Source organism: Heterodontus francisci, chromosome 5 (assembly GCF_036365525.1).
Source record: "Heterodontus francisci isolate sHetFra1 chromosome 5, sHetFra1.hap1, whole genome shotgun sequence".
Classification (NCBI taxonomy): Eukaryota; Metazoa; Chordata; class Chondrichthyes; order Heterodontiformes; family Heterodontidae; genus Heterodontus; species Heterodontus francisci.
In genome coordinates, this window is record NC_090375.1 from 33,452,718 (window position 1) to 33,473,515 (window position 20,798).

The 20,798-nt window shown below is 44.1% G+C and overlaps 1 protein-coding gene across 5 annotated transcripts in view; it reads right to left on the reverse strand.

Annotated features, from left to right (window-relative positions):
- The window catches only part of LOC137369804 (focal adhesion kinase 1), a 717,355-nt gene that overhangs the window by 335,577 nt on the left and 360,980 nt on the right, over positions 1 to 20,798 (reverse strand). For all 5 annotated transcript variants that reach the window (XM_068031302.1, XM_068031301.1, XM_068031300.1 and 2 more), the window contains one exon: positions 5,430 to 5,509. In XM_068031302.1, coding sequence (XP_067887403.1) covers positions 5,430 to 5,509 — 80 coding nt within the window. The remainder of the gene's footprint in view (positions 1 to 5,429; positions 5,510 to 20,798) is intronic.

Here is a 20,798-nt window from a genome sequence, read left to right on the forward strand (position 1 = left end):
GTGTAAAGAACCTACCTCTGATATCTCCCCGAAACCTTCCTCCAATCACCTTAAAATTATGCCCCCTGGTGATAGCCCTTTCCACCCTGGGAAAAAGTCTCTGACTATCCACTCTATCTATGCCTCTCATCATCTTGTACACCTCTATCAAGTCACCTCTCATCCTTCTTCGATCCAATGAGAAAAGCCCTAGCTCCCTCAATCTTTCTTCATAAGACATGCCCTCCAGTCCAGGCAGCATCCTGGTAAATCTCCTCTGCACCCTCTCTAAAGCTTCCACATCCTTCCAATAATGAGGCGACCAGAACTGAACACAATATTCCAAGTGTGGTCGAACCAGGGCCTTATAGAGCTGCAGCAAAACCTCGCGGCTCTTAAACTCAATCCCCCTGTTAATGAAAGCCAACACACCATACGCCTTCTTAACAACCCAATCAACTTGGGTGGCAACTTTGAGTGATCTACGGACATGGACCCCAAGATCCCTCTGTTCCTCCACATTACCAAGAATCCTGTCTTTAAGCCTGTATTCCGCATTCAAATTCAACCTTCCAAAATGAATCACTTCACACTTTTCCAGGTTGAACTCCATCTGCCACGTCTCAGCCCAACTCTGTATCCTGACAATGTCCCGTTGCAACCTACAACAGCCTTCCACACTATCCACAACTCCAGCAACCTTTGTGTCATCGGCAAACTTGCTAACCCAGCCTTCCACTTCCTCATCCAAGTCATTTCTAAAAATCACAAAGAGCAGAGGTCCCAGAACAGATCCTGGAGGAACACCACTGGTCATCGAGCTCCATGCTGAATACTTTCCATCTACTACCACCCTCTGACTTCTACGGGCCAGCCAATTTTGTATCCAGACAGCCAGCTTTCCCTGAATCCCATGCCTCCTTACTTTCTGAATGAGCCTACCATGGGGAACCTTATCAAACGCCTTGCTAAAATCCATATACACCACATCCACTGCTCTTCCTTCATCAATGTGTTTTGTCGCATCCTCAAAGAATTCAATAAGGCTTGTGAGGCATGCCCTGCCCCTCACAAAGCCATGCTGACTGTCTCTAATCAAACCATGCCTTTCCAAATAATCATAAATCCTGTCTCTCAGAATCCTCTCCAATAATTTGCCCACTACCGACGTAAGACTAACTGGTCTATAATTCCCAGGGTTATCCCTATTCCCTTTCTTGAACAAGGGAACAACATTTGCCATCCTCCAATCATCCGGTACTATTCCAGTGGACAGTGAAGACGCAAAGATCATCGCCAAAGGTGCAGCAATCTCTTCCCTCGCATCCCGTAATATCCTTGGGTATATCCCGTCTGGCCCCGGGGACTTATCTGTCCTCATATCATTCAAAATTTCCAGCACATCCTCCCTCTTAACCTCAACCTGTTAGAGCATATCAGCCTGTTCCACGCTGTCCTCACAAACGACCAGGTCTCTCTCACCAGTGAATACTGAAGCAAAGTATTCATTTAGGACCTCCCCTACCTCCTCCGACTCCAGGCACAAGTTCCCTCCACTATCCCTGATCGGCCCTACCCTCACTCTGGCCATCCTCTTGTTCCTCACATAAGTGTAGAACGCCTTGGGATTTTCCTTAATCCTACCCGCCAAGACTTTTTCATGTCCCCTTCTAGCTCTCCTAAATCCATTCTTCAGTTCCTTCCTGGCTACCTTGTAACCCTCTAGAGCCCTGTCTGATCCTTGCTTCCTCAACCTTAAGTAAGCTTCCGTCTTCCTCTTGACTAGCTGTTCCACATCTCTCGTCATCCAAGGTTCCTTCACCCTACCATCCCTTCCCTGCCTCATCGGGACAAACCTATCCAGCAGTCGCAGCAAGTGCTCCCTAAACAACCTCCACATTTCTGTTGTGCATTTCCCTGAGAACATCTGTTCCCAATTTATGCTCCCCAGTTCCTGCCTAATAGCATTGTAATTCCCCCTCCCCCAATTAAATATTTTCCCATCCCGTCTGCTCCTGTCCCTCTCCATGACTATAGTAAAGGTCAGGGAGTTGTGATCACTATCACCGAAATGCTCTCCCAATGAGAGATCTGCCACCTGGCCAGGTTCGTTGCCAAGCACCAAGTCCAACATAGTCTCCCCTCTAGGCGGCCTATCTACATATTGAGTCAATTGTTGTTGCTATTACAGAGACTTGGTTGAGGGAAGGACAGGATTGACAGCTAAATGTTCCAGGATTGAGAAGCTTCAGGCGGGATAGACGGGGATGTAAAAGGGGTGGGGGAGTTGCATTACTGGTGAAGGAGAAAATCACAGCTGTACTGCGGGAGGACACCTCGGAGGGGTCATGCAGCAAGGCAATATGAGTAGAGCTCAGGAATAGGAAGGGTGCAGTCACGATGTTGGGGGTTCACTACAGGCCTCCCAACAGCCAGCGGGAGATAGAAGAGCAGATATGTAGACGGATTTTGGCAAGAATTAAAACCAACAGGGTTGTAGTAGTGGGTGATTTTAACTTCCCCAATATTGACTGGGACTCACTTAGTGCAAGGGACTTCGATGGGGCAGAATTTGTAAGGAGCATCCAGGAGGGCTTCTTGAAACAATATGAAGATAGTCCAACTAGGGAAGGGGCCGTACTGGACCTGGTATTGGGGAATGAGCCTGGCCAGGTGGTCGAAGTCTCAGTCGGGAGCATTTCGGGAACAGTGACCATAATTCCGTAAGTTTTAAGGTACTTGTGGATAAGGATTAGAATAGTCCTCGAGTGAACGTGCCAAATTGGGGGAAGGCTAATTCTAACAATATTAGGCAGGAACTGAAGAATTTAGATTGGGGGCAGCTGTTTGAGGGTAAATCAACATCTGACATGTGGGAATCCTTCAAACGCCAGCTGATTAGAATCCAGGAGCGGCATGTTCCTGTGAGGAAGAAGGATAAGTTTGGCAAGTTCCAGGAACCTTGGATAACGAGGGATATTGTGAGCCTAGTCAAAAAGAAAAAGGAAGCATTCATAAGGGCTGGAAGGCTGGGAACAGACAAAGCCCTTGAGGAATAAAAAGAAAGTAGGAAGGAACTGAAGCAAGGAGTCAGGAGGACTAAAAGGGGTCATGAAAAGTCATTGGCAAACAGGATTAAGGAGAATCCCAAGGCTTTTTATACGTATATAAAGAGCAAGAGGGTAGCCAGGGAAAGGGTTGGCCCGCTCAAGGACAGAGAAGGGAATCTGTGTGGAGCCAGAGGAAATGGGTGAGGTACTAAATGAGTACTTTGCATCAGTATTCACCAAAGAGAAGGACTTGGTGAATGATGAGTCTAGGGAAGGGAGTGTAGATAGTCTCGGTCATGTCACTATCAAAAAGGAGGTGTAGGCGTCTTGCAAAGCATTAAGGTAGATAAGTCCCCAGGACCTGATGGGATCCACCCCAGAATACTGAGAGAGGCAAGGGAGGAAATTGCTGGGGCCTTGACAGAAATCTTTGCATCCTCATTGGCTACAGGTGAGGTCCCAGAGGACTGGAGAATAGCCAATGTTGTTCCTTTGTTTAAGAAGGGTAGCAAGGATAATCCAGGAAATTATAGGCCGGTGAGCCTTACGTCAGTGGTAGGGAAATTATTGGAGAGGATTCTTCGGTGCAGGATTTACTCCCATTTGGAAACAAATGAACTTATTAGCGAGAGGCAGCATGGTTTTGTGAAGGGGAGGTCCTGTTTCACTAACTTGATTGAGTTTTTTGAGGAAGTGACGAAGATGATTGATGAAGGAAGGGCAGTGGATGTTGTCTACATGGACTTCAGTAAAGCCATTGACAAGGTCCCTCATGGCAGACTGGTACAAAAGGTGAAGTCACATGGGATCAGAGGTGAGCTGGCAAGATGGATACAGAAGACAGAGGGCAGCAGTTGAAGGGTGCTTTTCTAAATGGAGGGCTGTGAGTAGCGGTGTTCCGCAGGGATCAGTGCCGGGACCTTTGCTCTTTGTCGTATATATAAATGATTTGGAAGAAAATGTAGCTGGTCTGATTAGTAAGTTTGCGGACGACACAAAAGTTGGTGAAGTTGTGGATCGTGATGAGGATTGTCAGAGGATACAGCAGGATTTCGATCAGTTGGAGACTTGGGCGGAGAAATGGCAGCTGGAGTTTAATCTGGACAAATCTGAGGTAATGCATTTTGGAAGATCAAATACAGGTGGGAAGTATACAGTAAATGGCAGAACCGTTAGGAGTATTGACAGGCAGAGAGATCTGGACGTACAGGTCCACAGGTCACTGAAAGTGGCAACGCATGTGGATAAGGTAGTCAAGAAGGCATACGGCATGCTTGCCTTCATCGGTCGGAGCATAGAGTATAAAAATTGGCAAGTCATGCTGCAGCTGTACAGAACCTTAGTTGGACCACACTCAGAATATTGGGTGCAATTCTGGTCGCCACACTACCAGAACTATGTGGAGGCTTTGGAGAGGGTACAGAAGAGGTTTACCAGGATGTTGCCTGGTCTGGAGGGCATTAGCTATGAGGAGAGGTTGGATAAACTCGGATTGCTTTCACTGGAACGACGGAGGTGGAGGGGCGACATGATAGAGGTTTACAAATTAATGAGTGGCATGGACAGAGTGGACAGTCAGAAGCTTTTTCCTCGGGTGGATGAGTCAGTTACTAGGGGACCTAGGTTTAAGGTGCGAGGGGCAAAGTTTAGAGGGGATGTGCGAGGCAATATCTTTACACAGAGAGTGGTGAGTGCCTGGAACTTGCTGCCGAGGAAGGTGGTGGAAGCAGGTACGATAGCGACGTTTAAGAGGCATCTTGACAAATACATGAAAAGGATGGGAATAGAGGGATACGGACCCCGGAAGTGCAGAAGGTGTTAGTTTAGACAGGCATCAAGATCGGCGTAGGCTTGGAGGGCCGAATGGCCTGTTCCTGTGCTGTACTGTTCTTTGTTCTTTGTAAGGGAACCAAAACAGCACACAGTATTCCAGGTGCGGTCTAGCCAAGGTTCTATACAATTGAAGCAAGACTTCACTACTCCTGTACTCAAACCCTCTTGTGATAAAGGCTAACATACCATTAGCCTTCTTAATTGTTTGGTGCACCTGCATGTTAGCTTTCAGTGACTTAATGACGACGACACCCAAGTGCCTTTGTACATCTCCACTCTCTAATCTCTTACCATTTAAGAAATGCTCTGCACATCTGTCCTCCTACCAAAGTGGATAACGTCACATTTTCCCACATTATATTCCATCTGCCATGTTCTTGCCCACTCATTAAGTCTGTCCAAATCCTCTTGAAGCCGCTTTGCATCTTCCTCACATTACAAATTCTCACCTAGTTTTGAGACATCCACGAACTTGGAAATATTACATTTGGTCCCCACATCCAAATTATTGACATATATCTATTTGTATAGGTACAATATAGGTTAGGTTACATAGGATAGGCTTACCGGATCTCAAGGCATCCCAGCTTTAGTGCAATATCCTGGTCCACTTGATCTGCTATATCCGTCATATAATCATTCTTGACCTAAACATGAAAATACATTCACTAAGACCAAGCTGAGCAGAAACTGAGATAGAATAAGAATAATCATTTGAGCTCCAACTATGCCTTTTGAGTCGCTCTGCAAATTAATAATATGGTATCTAATGGTACAACTATTTTGGATACGCAGAGATATGAAGCTAAAACTTACATATAATTAGGTGTAATAATAAACACACCTAGTGCTGATCTACTGTGCAGCAGCCCAACAAAATACGCCAGTCGGGTGCCCCTGTTTCCCCCACAATCATGTGGAGGGGCGGGCTCTGAGACACTGGCAATAGCGTAGCTGCCTGTGCGCAGGCATTTTTTAAGGGCAGCCAGCCGTGCTCGTATATTTTAAATTTTTAAAGCCCTCCCCCTCCCCCCAACAATGCACTGCAAAATAAATTATCGGCCCTTCCCCCTCAATAACAATACACTGCCCCAAAACACTTACCTGCAAGACTTGACCGTCCCCCTCTCCCAAACTGATCCAAGTGCAGAGGTCATCACTTACCCCTCTCCCCTACATTATTAATGATGATTGCACCCCGTTTCCCCCAGCCCCACTACACTAAAAATCCTAAGCTCCCCCCTTTCCCACCTCGGTGGCGCCAGCTTTCGCTGGATGAGAAAGTGAAGGCGCGAGTGCCAGTCGCCACTCGGAAGATCTCGGGTAGCCGCTAAGACTGCTGACAATTTTATTTAAATATATTCGTTTTCTTAATTGAAATATTCGAAGTTGGGTCCCATCGCCCAGCAGCGGGAGGGCCACCATGGAGCCTCACTGCCAATGGGAAGGTCAGTCCTGGCACTCCCACCGTCAGACGCATGGCAGACCGCTGCCGGTGCATTCTTCCAATCCCCCGCTCCTCCACCCCGCCACAGCTCCTGACTTCAGGATAGCAACAAAATCCAGCCCCTAATGTGTTTAATCTCACTAACGCAGTCAATTTTCATTCAAATGGCAAAGAATTACTCATATAAATTTCCATAGGACATGGAATTCTCTCAAATCCCATACATTTTCAATTATATCTTCTGAGGACAAATTGTCGATTTAACCAGCAAGGTAGTCATTAATTGTGTCTTTCCTAAAATGATGATTGAAAGCTCGACACATTTTTCAATTTGTTTTACAATATACTGTTCCAGAACTTTTTTCAGTAATCAACAAAACTACAAAAATCAGCTTAGTCTAAGGTTTATGAATGATGCTGTACACCAGTCACTTGAGAGCTCGGAGCGCAAATAAAATCCATGGGCCATGACTCCATGGCTCCTGGGATGCACCTGCCAGTATCCATAGGCACTGACCACACCGGTGATACAAGAATCAAGGAAGAGCACCTAATTTGCATGGGCTGCAGGCACATCTGCGAAAACTGCTAGCTCCAATCAGCCAGAACTATCCAGCACCCTTTTAGGGAGTTTGCCCTGGTCCCCGATAACCTTCCACCCCCTTGCTTATCAAGAATCTATCTACCTCTATACATCCGAATGGAAAGTGTGGATGGAACAGGAGAAAATGAAGATGTTATATCTACTGATTTCTCCTTCCCTCAACTCAAGTGCAATAAAACTTCCACTTTCCATAACTTCTCAAATACTGGTGTGTTTTCTTGTCAATTCCATTAACCTCAACATAGGCGGCCATTTTTTTAAAATCTGGGCTAGTTTAGTTTCAGAATGTATGCCAGTCTTTGGATCCCTCGGACCTACAGAACTTAATCCAGCAAGAAACCAACAAATCGCACTTTGTGGCCAAGTCTTCACAGGTATTCAACAACCATAAGGAAAGCACCTTATACATTTCAACTGGTCAACAATTTTGTCCAATGCCTTCTTAGCATAGGATCATTTATGGCACAGAAGGAGGCCATTTGCCCATCAGGTCTATGCCAGCTCTCCGTCAGGCAATCCAGTCAACTGCAATCCCCCGCTCTTTCCTGTAGCCATCCAAGTTTATTTCCCTCGTGTCCATCCAATTTCCTTTTGAAATCATTGACTGTCTCTGCCTCCACCACCCTCGTAGGCAGTGAGTTCTTCCTCACATCCCCTCTTATATCTCGTGCCCAAAACATAGAACATAGAACAGTACAGCACAGTACAGGCCCTTCGGCCCACGATGTTGTGCCGAACCTTTAACCTACTCTAAGATCAAACTAACTACCTACCCTTCATTCTACTATCATCCATGTACCTATCCAAGAGTCGCTTAAATGCCCCTAATGTACCTGCTTCTACTACCACCGCTGGCAGCGCATTCCACGCACCCACCACTCTCTGCGTAAAGAACCCACCTCTGACATCTCCCCGAAACCTTCCTCCAATCACCTTAAAATTATGCCCCCTGGTGATAGCCCTTTCCACCCTGGGAAAAAGTCTCTGACTATCCACTCTATCTATGCCTCTCATCATCTTGTACACCTCTATCAAGTCACCTCTCATCCTTCTTCGCTCCAATGAGAAAAGCCCTAGCTCCCTCAATCTTTCTTCATAGGACATGCCCTCCAGTCCAGGCAGCATCCTGGTAAATCTCCTCTGCACCCTCTCTAAAGCTTCCACATCCTTCCTATAATGAGGCGACCAGAACTGAACACAATATTCCAAGTGTGGTCAAATCAGGGCCTTATAGAGCTGCAGCATAACCTCGCGGCTCTTAAACTCAATCCCCCTGTTAATGAAAGCCAACACACCATACGCCTTCTTAACAACCCGATCAACTTGGGTGGCAACTTAGAGTGATCTATGGACATGGACCCCAAGATCACTCTGTTCCTCCACACTACCAAGAATCCTGTCTTTAAGCCTGTATTCCGCATTCAAATTCAACCTTCCAAAATGAATCACTTCACACTTTTCCAGCTGGAACTCCATCTGCCACTTCTCAGCCCAGCTCTGCATCCTGGCAATGTCCCGTTGCAACCTACAACAGCCTTCCACACTATCCACAACTCCAGCAACCTTCGTGTCATCGGCAAACTTGCTAACCCAGCCTTCCACTTCCTCATCCAAGTCATTTCTAAAAATCACAAAGAGCAGAGGTCCCAGAACAGATCCTTGTGGAACACCACTGGTCACCGAGCTCCATGCTGAATACTTTCCATCTACTACCACCCTCTGTCTTCTATGGGCCAGCCAATTTTGTATCCAGACAGCCAACTTTCCCTGTATCCCATGCCTCCTTACTTTCTGAATGAGCCTACCATGGGGAACCTTATCAAACGCCTTGCTAAAATCCATATACACTACATCCACTGCTCTTCCTTCATCAATGTGTTTTGTCGCACCTTCAAAGAATTCAATAAGGCTCGTGAGGCATGACCTGCCCCTCACAAAGCCATGCTGACTGTCTCTAATCAAACCATGCTTTTCCAAGTAATCATAAATCCTGTTTCTCAGAATCCTCTCAAATAATTTGCCGACTACCGACATAAGACTGACTGGTCTATAATTCCCAGGGTTATCCCTATTCCCTTTCTTAAACAAGGGAACAACATTTGCCACCCTCCAATCATCCGGTACTACTCCAGTGGACAGTGAAGACGCAAAGATCATCGCCAAAGGCGCAGCAATCTCTTCCCTTGCTTCCCGTAATATCCTTGGATATATCCCGTCTGGCCCCGGGGACTTATCTGTCCTCATATCATTCAAAGTTTCCATCACAACCTCCCTCTTAACCTCAACCTGTTCGAGCATATCAGCCTGTTCCACGCTGTCCTCACAAACGACCAGGTCCCTCTCACTAGTGAATACTGAAGCAAAGTATTCATTGAGGACCTCCCCTACCTCCTCCGACTCCAGGCACAAGTTCCTTCCACTATCCCTGATCGGCCCTACCCTCACTCTGGCCATCCTCTTGTTCCTCACATAAGTGTAGAACGCCTTGGGATTTTCCTTAATCCTACCCACCAAGACTTTTTCATGTCCCCTTCTAGCTCTCCTAAGTCCATTCTTCAGTTCCTTCCTGGCTACCTTGTAACCCTCTAGAGCCCTGTCTGATCCTTGCTTCCTCAACCTTAAGTAAGCTTCCTTCTTCCTCTTGACTAGCTGTTCCACATCTCTTGTCATCCAAGGTTCCTTCACCCTACCATCCCTTCCCTGCCTCATCGGGACAAACCCATCCAGCAGTCGCAGCAAGTGCTCCCTAAACAACCTCCACATTTCTGTCGTGCATTTCCCTGAGAACATCTGTTCCCAATTTATGCTCCCCAGTTCCTGCCTAATAGCATTGTAATTCCCCCTCCCCCAATTAAATATTTTCCCATCCCGTCTGCTCCCGTCCCTCTCCATGACTATAGTAAAGGTCAGGGAGTTGTGATCACTATCACCGAAATGCTCTCCCACCGAGAGATCTGCCACCTGGCCTGGTTCGTTGCCAAGCACCAAGTCCAACATAGCCTCCCCTCTAGTCGGCCTGTCTACATATTGAGTCAGGAAACCTTCCTGGACACACCTGACAAAAACTGCTCCATCCAAACTATTTGCACTAAGGAGGTTCCAATCAATAGTAGGGAAGTTGAAGTCACCCATGACAACAACCCTGTTACTTCTGCACCTTTCCAAAATCTGCCTCCCAATCTGTTCCTCCATGTCTCTGCTGCTATTGGGGGGTCTATAGAAAACTCCCAACAAAGTGACTGCTCCTTTCCTGTTTCTGACTTCCACCCATGATGACTCAGTAGACAAACCCTCCTCGACGACCTCCCTTTCTGCAGCTGTGATATTATCCCTGATTAACAATGCCACTCCCCCACCTCTTTTACCTCCCTCACTGTTCCTTTTGAAACATCTAAACCCTGGAACATCCAACATCCATTCCTGCCCCTGTGATATCCACATCTCCGTAATGGCCACAACATGTACTGATCCATGCTCTAAGTTCATCACCCTTATTCCTGACACTTCTTGCGTTAAAATAGACACACTTCAACCCATCATACTGGCTGCAACTTTGCCCTGTCAACTGTCTAACCTTCCTCACAGACTCTCTGCACTCTGTATCTGCCTGGTCTACAGCTACCCCATCCACTGATCCATGGCTCCGGTTCCCATCCCCCTGCCAAACTAGTTTAAACCCTCCTTGTCCCCCAATCCTTGTACCCTCAACAAATGGAAACAGATTTTCGTTAATCTTCCTTATCCAAACCTGTCATAATCTTGTGCAACTCTATCAAATCCAGCAATATATGGATGAGGCTGATTCAGTGAAAGGTTTTCCAGAAATTCCATTATATACCACAAAAATGACTAACAGACTACTTGTTGGACTGAAGGTAATGTTGTAATTAAGAGAGTACACTTAGCCACTTATTGTGACTCCATCATAAAATGTTCCCCTTCTGGAGTCTGTGATGGATGCCATAGACAAGGCAGAGGATATAGCTATTCATAATGTTCCTAACCTATGTTAATCGAGATGAATGTCAAAGATGAAATCTCTAGTTTTCTCACAGAATGATTCTATCAGCACCATTTGCAGCAAAGAGGCTTTGGGAAGTTGCAAAGAATACTACGCAAAAAGATCAGACTTTGCAATCCTCCAAATCCAAGTTCAGTCTCAGATTATCTCTAATGCTTCTTCTTGTAGCTTAAATTTGAGCATGCATTGTAATAAATCATCTAAGCATCAAATAGAAAGTCTCTCGTGTTGCATTTAATTTTATAATAAGTGTAGATTTAACTTAAAGCAATTTTTTACTACAATCAAACAAAATACAGTTGTGGAACGCCTGAGCTAAGTCTGTTAAACAGCAAAAAATAAGGACAATCATTTTCTCAGTTGATTTAACCACACATATTGCCCTGAAGATGTAAATAGTTTGCCTATGAAGTAGAATTTTTTTGCTAGTTCCTTATTTAGACTTATGGTTTTAGTAACTTCTCTAAAAGGGCATAAAACTTCATAATTACTATATACAGGAAAGATTTACCACCGCCCCCCAACTAAATAACAAATGTCAACAGTTACAAGATGTTAAATCTGACATAGTTTATCCGTCTTGACAATATATAGCTCTATACAAGTACCTTGCATAACATCAAACATACTTCCTGATGCAGAAAAATCACCAGTACTCCACCCAGCTCTGACCATATTAAAAGGATAAATGATATCCAGCACAACCCTTTACAATTTGAAATCTGTCTTGCATCTTGGAGACTCCACTTAAGAGTCTATCTAACAAAATGTCATTTATAACCATACCTATCCACAAAATTGGCCTTTATGTCCCTCTGTTGACACAAAGCAATGAAGAATGATGGAAACCACAAACAGAACTGAACATCCTAAACTATTTTGAAGGAAGCAAGCTCCAAATAAAAACTGCACTTAAAATTTAGATAAGAGCTCCCCGAAACATTTGAAAATTATTACACTACATGGTCTGGCAGCTTTGCTGTCAAGGGTGTGGATTTAGACTGAATTGCCACTCTCCTAGCCGGGAGGTTGATGGTACAGTCACCAGGATGACAAACTAGTTTTCAAGCATTGATGCACAGCAACACAACAAATCTTTCTAACAACTCAAGAGTGCATGAACATGCAGGTAGGGACTAAAAAAAGAGGAAATATTTCCTTAAGTTGTTGAAGTTGATTGCAAAAACACAGGGCTCAAGATTTTTCAGAATGACAATTGCACAAGAGCTGAAAATGATGCACTCATCGGTAACAACATTGGTGACAACATCTTGTTTCACTATTTTTAGCTCAGGCAGTGATTGTTGCATCAAATTACATTGCTGCTCAAGAACCTCATATTCACTGCTTTCAGTACTTGTTATGCAAAATTATGCTACTTGGACAACAAATTGCCTAACGTTTGTGAAGTGCCGATATTCTTGGGTATTGTCTCATTTATAGCTGTTACATTTTGAGTTGAAAAATAAACTGATAGAAGTGGTACTGGAGAAACAATATTTTAATATCTCATACTTTGATGTATGTCTTTCAATTGTCAGGAACAAGATTCTTGGACAAAAATCATTGTCTATTAAACAATGGAATAATAAGCAACTATATATAATTTATATTAACAGCGTCAAACACAAAAGGTTTGTGCACGTGCAACAATACATCTGTGAAGTGCCACCCGAAAAAGATATTTTCCATTAAAACCCAAGTATGAGGTAATCCTTTCCCTTAAGGTGTCATTCAACAAGCTTTCAAGTGACAGTTTTTAATCAGTCTGATTAAATGCCTTGATGTTGGTTTTAACCTGGTGATTTGTTGCAGAAGTAACAGGGTCATACTGACAGTCAAATTTAACAACTTCGCTAAGTAAACAGACTGGCACAATTCGCACTTCGATACAGCTGTTATCGTAACTAAAAAAAACTCCAAATAAATTTATTAATATACATTAATAAAGCCAATATCAAAGATATTGAGGCTCTTGAAAGGCTGCAGCAGAGGACTGCAGATTAATACCTACTTACCAGATAGACTGAAAGAGCCTGTATAATTTAGGAAAGCATAGATTCAAGGGTGATTTGATCAAGTTCATAAAAACATGAAGGAACTAGATTATGTTCATGTTCAAACACCTAAAAGAACTGTCAAAGAATTTTCCAGTTTTATCCTGATCTAAATGGCCTGAGTTCTTACATCAGGCTTTTTACCTCTCAGAAGATTACATGGCTGCAGGCAGGTGAGAATTATCTGTATTGTGATACACTAGGCATCACAACTATATGCAACAGGCTGAATGAATCGGTACGTTGGTAAAGCAGGGACAAGATAATTAAATACCAGATCAGAACAATTAAGTTAGCTACTGTATATAAACAAGCACAATAAACTCAAGAATAATCTCTTTGTTGTGTGCAAATTGGCTGCCTCGATTTTTACATTACAACAGTGATCACACTCCAAAAGTAATTTTTTGGCTGTAAAGTGCTTTGGGATATCTGAGGTTGCTAAAGGCGCTATGCAAATACAAATCTTTCTTTTTCTTTCTAGATGGTGTCAATGCATCATCAACCCAGGAAATAATATAAACAATAGTCCACTTTTAAACATATTCCAACTCACAGTCCAGATCACATAGTGATATTATTGCTATATCCAGCAGTCAACACTACTGTGCATTTAGATATCAAGCAGTGCAAGGCAACCTGCATGAAGCTAAGATACTCTGACTACTTAAAAGAGCAACTGACAGCAGTGAACCCGAGAACATATTTTTCAGACACAAATTTGTAACAGCAAGGATAGAGCACAATTCCGTAACTCAATTTTTCAGCTTCGTTAAGAGTTCTGATTGTTGTTTGTGTTACGATCTTGTAGTTTTTTTTTCTTTTCCGGGAAGTATGCAGTGTGCTTTTAAGGCTGTAAAAGGATCAGTACTGCTTTAAGAACAAGCAAGCCTCAGGAATTACTAAGATGCATTTTGATTGCTGTTAGATACAACCATACGGAGAGGGAACCAACCAGCTTCAAAGAATGCATCCTGGGTTACCTATTACTTTAACTACTGCACTGTAATTGCTGAATTCATCGCTGGAAGAAGAGCATCACTTCAACTGGAACTAGACTACTGACTGTCCTACTGTTGAAGAACCTATTCTCCCCCCCATCAGACAGCTGTGAGAACTTCAACCAAACTTGGACTGTTCCACATTGGAAGATTCCATTTCGGCAGGAGCTTAAATCTGCAAGGACACTAATTTTTTCTATTTTAAGTAGTAGTGTTTAAGAATTTAGTTTTTCTAATTAAACAGTTAATTTTATGATCTAAAGACACCTGGTTTGGTTCGCCTCATTCGGGGGTTAGTAAATGGTTCCATTCGGCTATGGTTTTCTTTAATTTGGAAGGTTTAAAGTGATATGTTAGGCGATCTGTGGAGGGACAGGACCGAATCAACAGTGCGTTTCTCCCACCGCATTCAGAATCATATACTTTGGGGGCTTTCTCTTGAACGGTCTGTCGTAACACTTGTTACTTGAGATTTGTTGATATCAAATTTTAGTTGATCATGAAACAATGTAATGGAAAAATGCGGCAGACAGGAAATGCGTGTTAGCTTTTTTAATGAGACATTGAAGATAAATGAAGCTAATCTCCTGTGAAGTTGCTTGTGGTAAATTATACGATACACTCTTTAAGAGGGGCAGGAGAGTTTTTTTTATTCATTCATGGAACGTGAGCATCGCTGGCAAGGCCAACATTTGTTGCCCATCACCAATTGCTTTTGAGAAGGAATCGATGAGCTGCCTTCTTGAACCACTGCAGTCTATCTGGTGTAGGCACCATCACAGTGCTGCAATAAGGGAGCGAGTTCAGGATTTTGACCCAGCGACAGAGAAGCAATGGTGAAAGAGTTCCAAGTCAGGATGGTGTGAGGCTTGGAGGGGAACCTGCAGGTGGTGATGTTCCCATGCGTCTGATGCCCTTCTCCTTCTAGATGGTACAGGTCACGGGTTTGGAAGGTGCTGTTGAAGAAGCCTTGACAAGTTGTTGCTGTGCATCTTGTAGATGGTACACACTGCTGCCACTGAGCGCCAGTGGTGAAGGGAGTGAATGCTTAATGTGGTAGATGGGGTGCTGATCAAGTGGGCTGCTTTGTCCTGGATAGTGTTGAGCTTCTTGAGTGTTGTTGGAGCTGCACTCATCCAGGCAAGTTGAGAGTTTTCCATCACACTCCTGACTTGTGCTTTATAGATGGTGGACAGGCTTTGGGAAGTCAGGAGGTGAGTTACTCACCGCAGATGCCCAGCCTCTGACCCGCTCTAGTAGTCATAGTATTTATACAGCTGGTTCAGTTAAGATTCTGGTGAAGGTAACTCGCAGGATGTTGATGATGGGGGAATTCAGCGATGGTAATGCCAGTGAATGTCATGGGGAGATTGTTATGATTCTCTGTTGTTGGAATGGTCACTGCCTGCCACTTGTGTGGCACAAATACATATGAACATAAGAAATAGGAGCAGAGTAGGTCATTTGGCCCATCGAGCCTGCTCTGCCATTCAATAAGATCATGGCTGATCTGATTGTGGCCTTACCTCCACTTTCCTGCCTGCCCACCATAACCTTTGGCTCCCTTGTCACAGTGCGGCACAGTGGCGCAGTGGTTAGCACCGCAGCCTCACAGCTCCAGGGACCCGGGTTCGATTCCGGGTACTGCCTGTGTGGAGTTTGCAAGTTCTCCCTGTGTCTGCGTGGGTTTTCTCCGGGTGCTCCGGTTTCCTCCCACAAGCCAAAAGACTTGCAGGTTGATAGGTAAATTGGCCATTATAAATTGTCACTAGTATAGGTAGGTGGTAGGGAAATATAGGGACAGGTGGGGATGTTTGGTAGGAACATGGGATTAGTGTAGGATTAGTATAAATGGGTGGTTGATGTTCGGCACAGACTTGGTGGGCCGAAGGGCCTGTTTCAGTGCTGTATCTCTAATCTAATCTAATCTAATCTAATGTTTGAAAAAAATCTAACTCAGCCTTGAATATATTCAATGACTCAACCTTCACTGCTCACCGGGGAAGAGAATTCCAAAGATTAACAACCCTCTGAGAGAAGAAATTCCTCTTCATCTTAAATGGGTGACCCCTTAATTTGAAACTGCACTCCCTTGTTTTAGATTCCTCCACAAGGGGAAACATCCTCTCAGCAACTACCCTGTCAAGCCCCCCTCAGAACCTTATACATTTCAATAAGATCACCTCTCAATCTTCTACACTCCAATGAATATAGGCCCAACCTTTTCTCATAAGACAAACCTCTCATCCCAGGAATCAGCCTAGTGAACCTTTTCTGAACGGCTTCCAATGCAAGTATGTTCCTCTTTAAATAAGGTGACCAAAACTGTACTCTAGGTGCGGTCTCACCGATGCCCTGTACAGTTGTAACAAGACTTCCCTACTTTGATATTCCACCCCCCTTGCAATAAATGTCAATATTCCATTTGCCTTCCTAATTACTTGCTGTACCTGCATGCTGACTTTTTGAGATTCATGTACAAAGCCACCCAGATCCCTCTGTATCGCAGCATTCTGCAGCCTCTCTCCATTTAAACAATATTCTGCTTTTCTATTCTTCCTGCTAAAATGGACAACCTCACATTTTCCCATATTATATTCCATATGCCAAATTCTTGCCCACTCACTTGATCGATCTATATCCCTTTGCAGACTCTTTGTATCCTCCTACCTATGTACAGCTGATACAAGCTGGAGAATGCATGGCACACATTCAGCACAAAATTTGCAGTGTGTTCTGGTTGACGTCATAGAACACCAAATTAAATATTTTAATCAGCTTGGTGCCCGCTTCAGGCAGCTGCTTGGGATGCCTACACAGAGGACCCCAGCAAAATGGCAAAGGCATCAAGATGGTGGCAATGGGCCGATATGATGTTAACACTTCAAATTCAGGTTGCTAATGCTCCCTTTCCACCAGTTGGGAGGCCTGGAAATTCAACCCTATAAAACTAAGTATTCTACATATGCTCAACCACTATTTCATCCTGTCACATAAGTGGCTGTACCAAAAGAACAGAAAATAAGGTTACTTGCACAGCGAATGGCTACAATACAGTCGAATGTTATTTGCCACCAACCAGCTCAAGCCTGAATATTGTCCATATCTTGGTGCATGTGAGCTTGGACTGCTTTTGTATATGAGAAATTACAAACAGTACTGAACACTGTGCAATCATCAGCAAGCATCCTCACTTCTGACATTATGTTGGAGGGAAGGTCATTGATGAAGCAGCTGAAGATTGTTGGACCTAGGACACTACCCTGAGGAACCTGTGCAGCAATGTCCTGGGACTGAAATGGTTGGCCTCCAACAAGCATAACAATTCTCCTTTGTGCTACATATGACTTCAACCAGTGTAGAGTTTCTCCTCCTGATTGAATTCAGTCTTGTTAGGGCTTCTTCATGTCACACTCAGTCAAATGCTACCTTGATGCCAAGGGCAGTCACTCTCACCGCACCTTTTTTGTCCACGTTTGGACCAAGGCTGTTGTTACAGCCATGTGGCGCGATGTGGGTGGTTCCCACTGTTCAACTTCCTACCTGACCACAGCAAGTGTGTTTTGTTATTAGGGTTTAACCCCTGGTGTTTTATTTTTCAAATAAACAGACAGCGACAGGTCTGCTTGTAGCTTTAAAAACAGAAAATCAATTGTTTGTTTTCAATATGCTGTCGTGAAAATGTCCTATGTCCAATGATGATTTTTAATCCACCGGTTGGAAACCTGAATTGAATTTTTAAAAACAGATGAAAGGTGACTCGACGTTGGCAGCTAAAGATGGCCATCCCAATTTGCATCACTGTGCTTTCCACATTCCAATGCATTGAGAGGGAGGCGGCCTGTCTGCACAGAACCATCAAGAACAATGACCTGAGGAATCTGAATGAAATGCCTATCCTGTTCCCATTAGCAAGGCATCAACGCCATTACCTGAATATTCAACTGGTCGAGAAAAACCACCCCAGCTGTGAGAAGGGAATTCCTAGACATGGACTGATTAAGTTGCAAGAGGGAATACACACTAGTAACCACCATGTTTGACTCACTGGATGACAGTCATGTGACAGGCCGACCCTCCGTGTGCTTAAGCTGGTGTTTTCTCTGCAGTAGAGAGACAAGCAGCTAGACACTGACAAGAGAAGACCCCAGTGGGGTCCGTTCTTCCTTTCTCTCTCTCCAATCCACCCTGCAAGATTCAAACCCTACCTGCTGACTGTGACCACCCAGGCATGCCCCTGCAGGCAGAGATTTCTTGAAGGAAATCAGCCACATTGCTGTCACCAGGAGAACCACCGAATCAGCCGTCTACATCTTCAAATCGGAAGCCTCCGGACCAACAAAGGAAAGATCACTGAATTCATCCTGAAGCCAGCCGAGTCACTAATTTCCATAGATTGTATATCCTTTTTATTTCTAAGGACTCCAATTCAACCAATCTATCCTTCCCCATTCTGTAACCTATTTGTGTGCATGCATGTGAAAGAACTTCAAGTGCGTGTGTGTGAAAGTTGGAGGGTATTTTTTTTATTTTTACTTAGATCGGTGTAAGTATAATAAAGCTAACCTCTTTCTTCGTTATACTCAAGAAAACCTGTCCAATTGGCTCTTTTTATGATCACGGTGCGTAAACAGTTAAACACTCACTGAATTGGCAAGTATAGCCACGTCAAAAAGAAATAAACCTGTTGTAGTCAGACAAGGAGAGGGAAAAGAGGGGAGCCCTTTGACTGCTCTCCCGCTCGTAACAATGCCTGATCCCGAAATTGTCGCAACCGCATCCACTCACGCATTCACCTGCGCACACACACGCACACCAAGAGACAGACGGAGATAGAAAAGGGGAAAGTGATTTTTAAGTGGGGGGAGGTCACGATAAACCGGTTGAATTCTCTTGGAAATTGCATTCTCGTGGGTTGCAGGCCTGAGGTGATTGTAGATTTCTCCCTTGGTTGAAAGTTCAGTTAAAGATGGTGGATCACTTCCAGCTCACTGCTGTCTAGTGTAGATGTAGGATTCCACAGAAGGGCATGTGCCTTCTGGTTTGATGGAAAACAAGCTGCTGTATGTTACCTCAGCTTCTCTCTCTTCCTCTGGTGTCTCTGCTCTAGGCTACCTTTTTTAAGGTAAAGCTGTGTTATTTCTCACCTCCTGGTAGAAGATGCTCTGGTCTCTTCCCCTTGGTGATCACACAAGGGCCCTCCTATGTCACACCTTAATATTTTAGGATGGGTTCAGTTGACGCGTATTAGCATTGAAGATCTGTCCTTTGTCCTTGCCGGACAGTTTGAATACATAAAGGCCAAGCCTTTTCCTTCGGTGGCCATTTTGGAGTATTCTTCACCTTTTTTAAAAAGCGAGGTTCATTTTTTAAAAGACAAAGTCATTTTTTATAACTATTCAGATTTTGTTCATAATTGTCGTATCATCACACTTTTTATATGTGAGACACTATAATGAGGTCTGGAGTCGAGTGGCCCTGGCGGAATCCAAACTGAGAGGCAACTACCGCTGTCAACAACACCTTCCATCACTTTATAGCATCCAACGCACAATGTATTATTTCATTACTAAGCTGCAGTTACATCTCTTAAGGCCACAAAGTTTAATTGAAAGGTAAACAAAGTTTCATATCAGAGTTTAATTACTTGGCAAGTGAAATGTGCAATTCAAGGTAAGTCTTAGTTTAATCATTCTCCAAGCTGCAAGTCAGAAGACAGGAGAAAATGTCTTGCTTGCTCCTCTTTTATTTAAAAAGGTGTAATTGCTAAGGTTGTTTTTAAGTGATATGCTACTGACACTGACTCCCATGTGAATATTAAGGTATCATCTGCTGATGGGAGTTTCTCTGTACATTACAAATGACTGTTTTTGTTTATTTTTAAAACCAAAGATTGTTCGAAGAAACATACCTGTGGGCAAGAAATTTGCCTATAATTAAGCAGCAAAAATAGTATAGGAAATGTCACGTGAGAAACGGGCCATGACTACACGAATATATTTATTTTCGATTGTGTGCATCATTACTGTTCCATAACAGGTCCAACAACGATTCACTTAGGGCATTTATATAGTGCTTTTCACAACCAGCGGACATCTCAAAGCGCTTTACAGCCAATGAGGTACTTTGAAATGTAGTCACCTTTATAATGAAGGAAACGCAGCAGCCAATTTGCACACAGCAAACTCCCACAAACAGCAATGTGATAATTACCAGATCATTTTTTTGTGATGATTATCCTCGGATACTGAAGCAGTCTGTGTAGAAATGCAGCAAGACCAGGCTTGGGCTGATAAGTGGCAAGTAACATTTGCGCCACACAAGTGCCAGGCAATGACCATCTCCAACAAGGGAGAATCTAGCCATCTGCCCTTGACATTCATTGGCATTACCATCGCTGAATCCCCCACTATCAACATCCTAGGGGCTACCACTGACCAGAAACTGAACTGGAGTAGCCATATAAATACCGTGGCTACAAGAGCAGGTCAGAGACTAGGAATCCTGCAGCAAGTAACTCATCTCCTGCCCCCCAAAGCCTGTCCACCATCTACAAGGCACAAGTCAGGTGTGTGATGGAATACTGTCCACTTGCCTGGATAGGAGCAGCTCCAACAACACTCAAGAAGCTCGACACCATCCAGGACAAAGCAGCCCGCTTGATTGGCATCCCATCCACAAACAGTCACACCCTCCACCACCGACGCACAGTGGCAGCAGTGTGTACCATCTACAAGATGCACTGCAGCAACGCGCCAAGACTCCTTAGACATCACCTTCCAAACCCACGATCTCTACCAACTAGA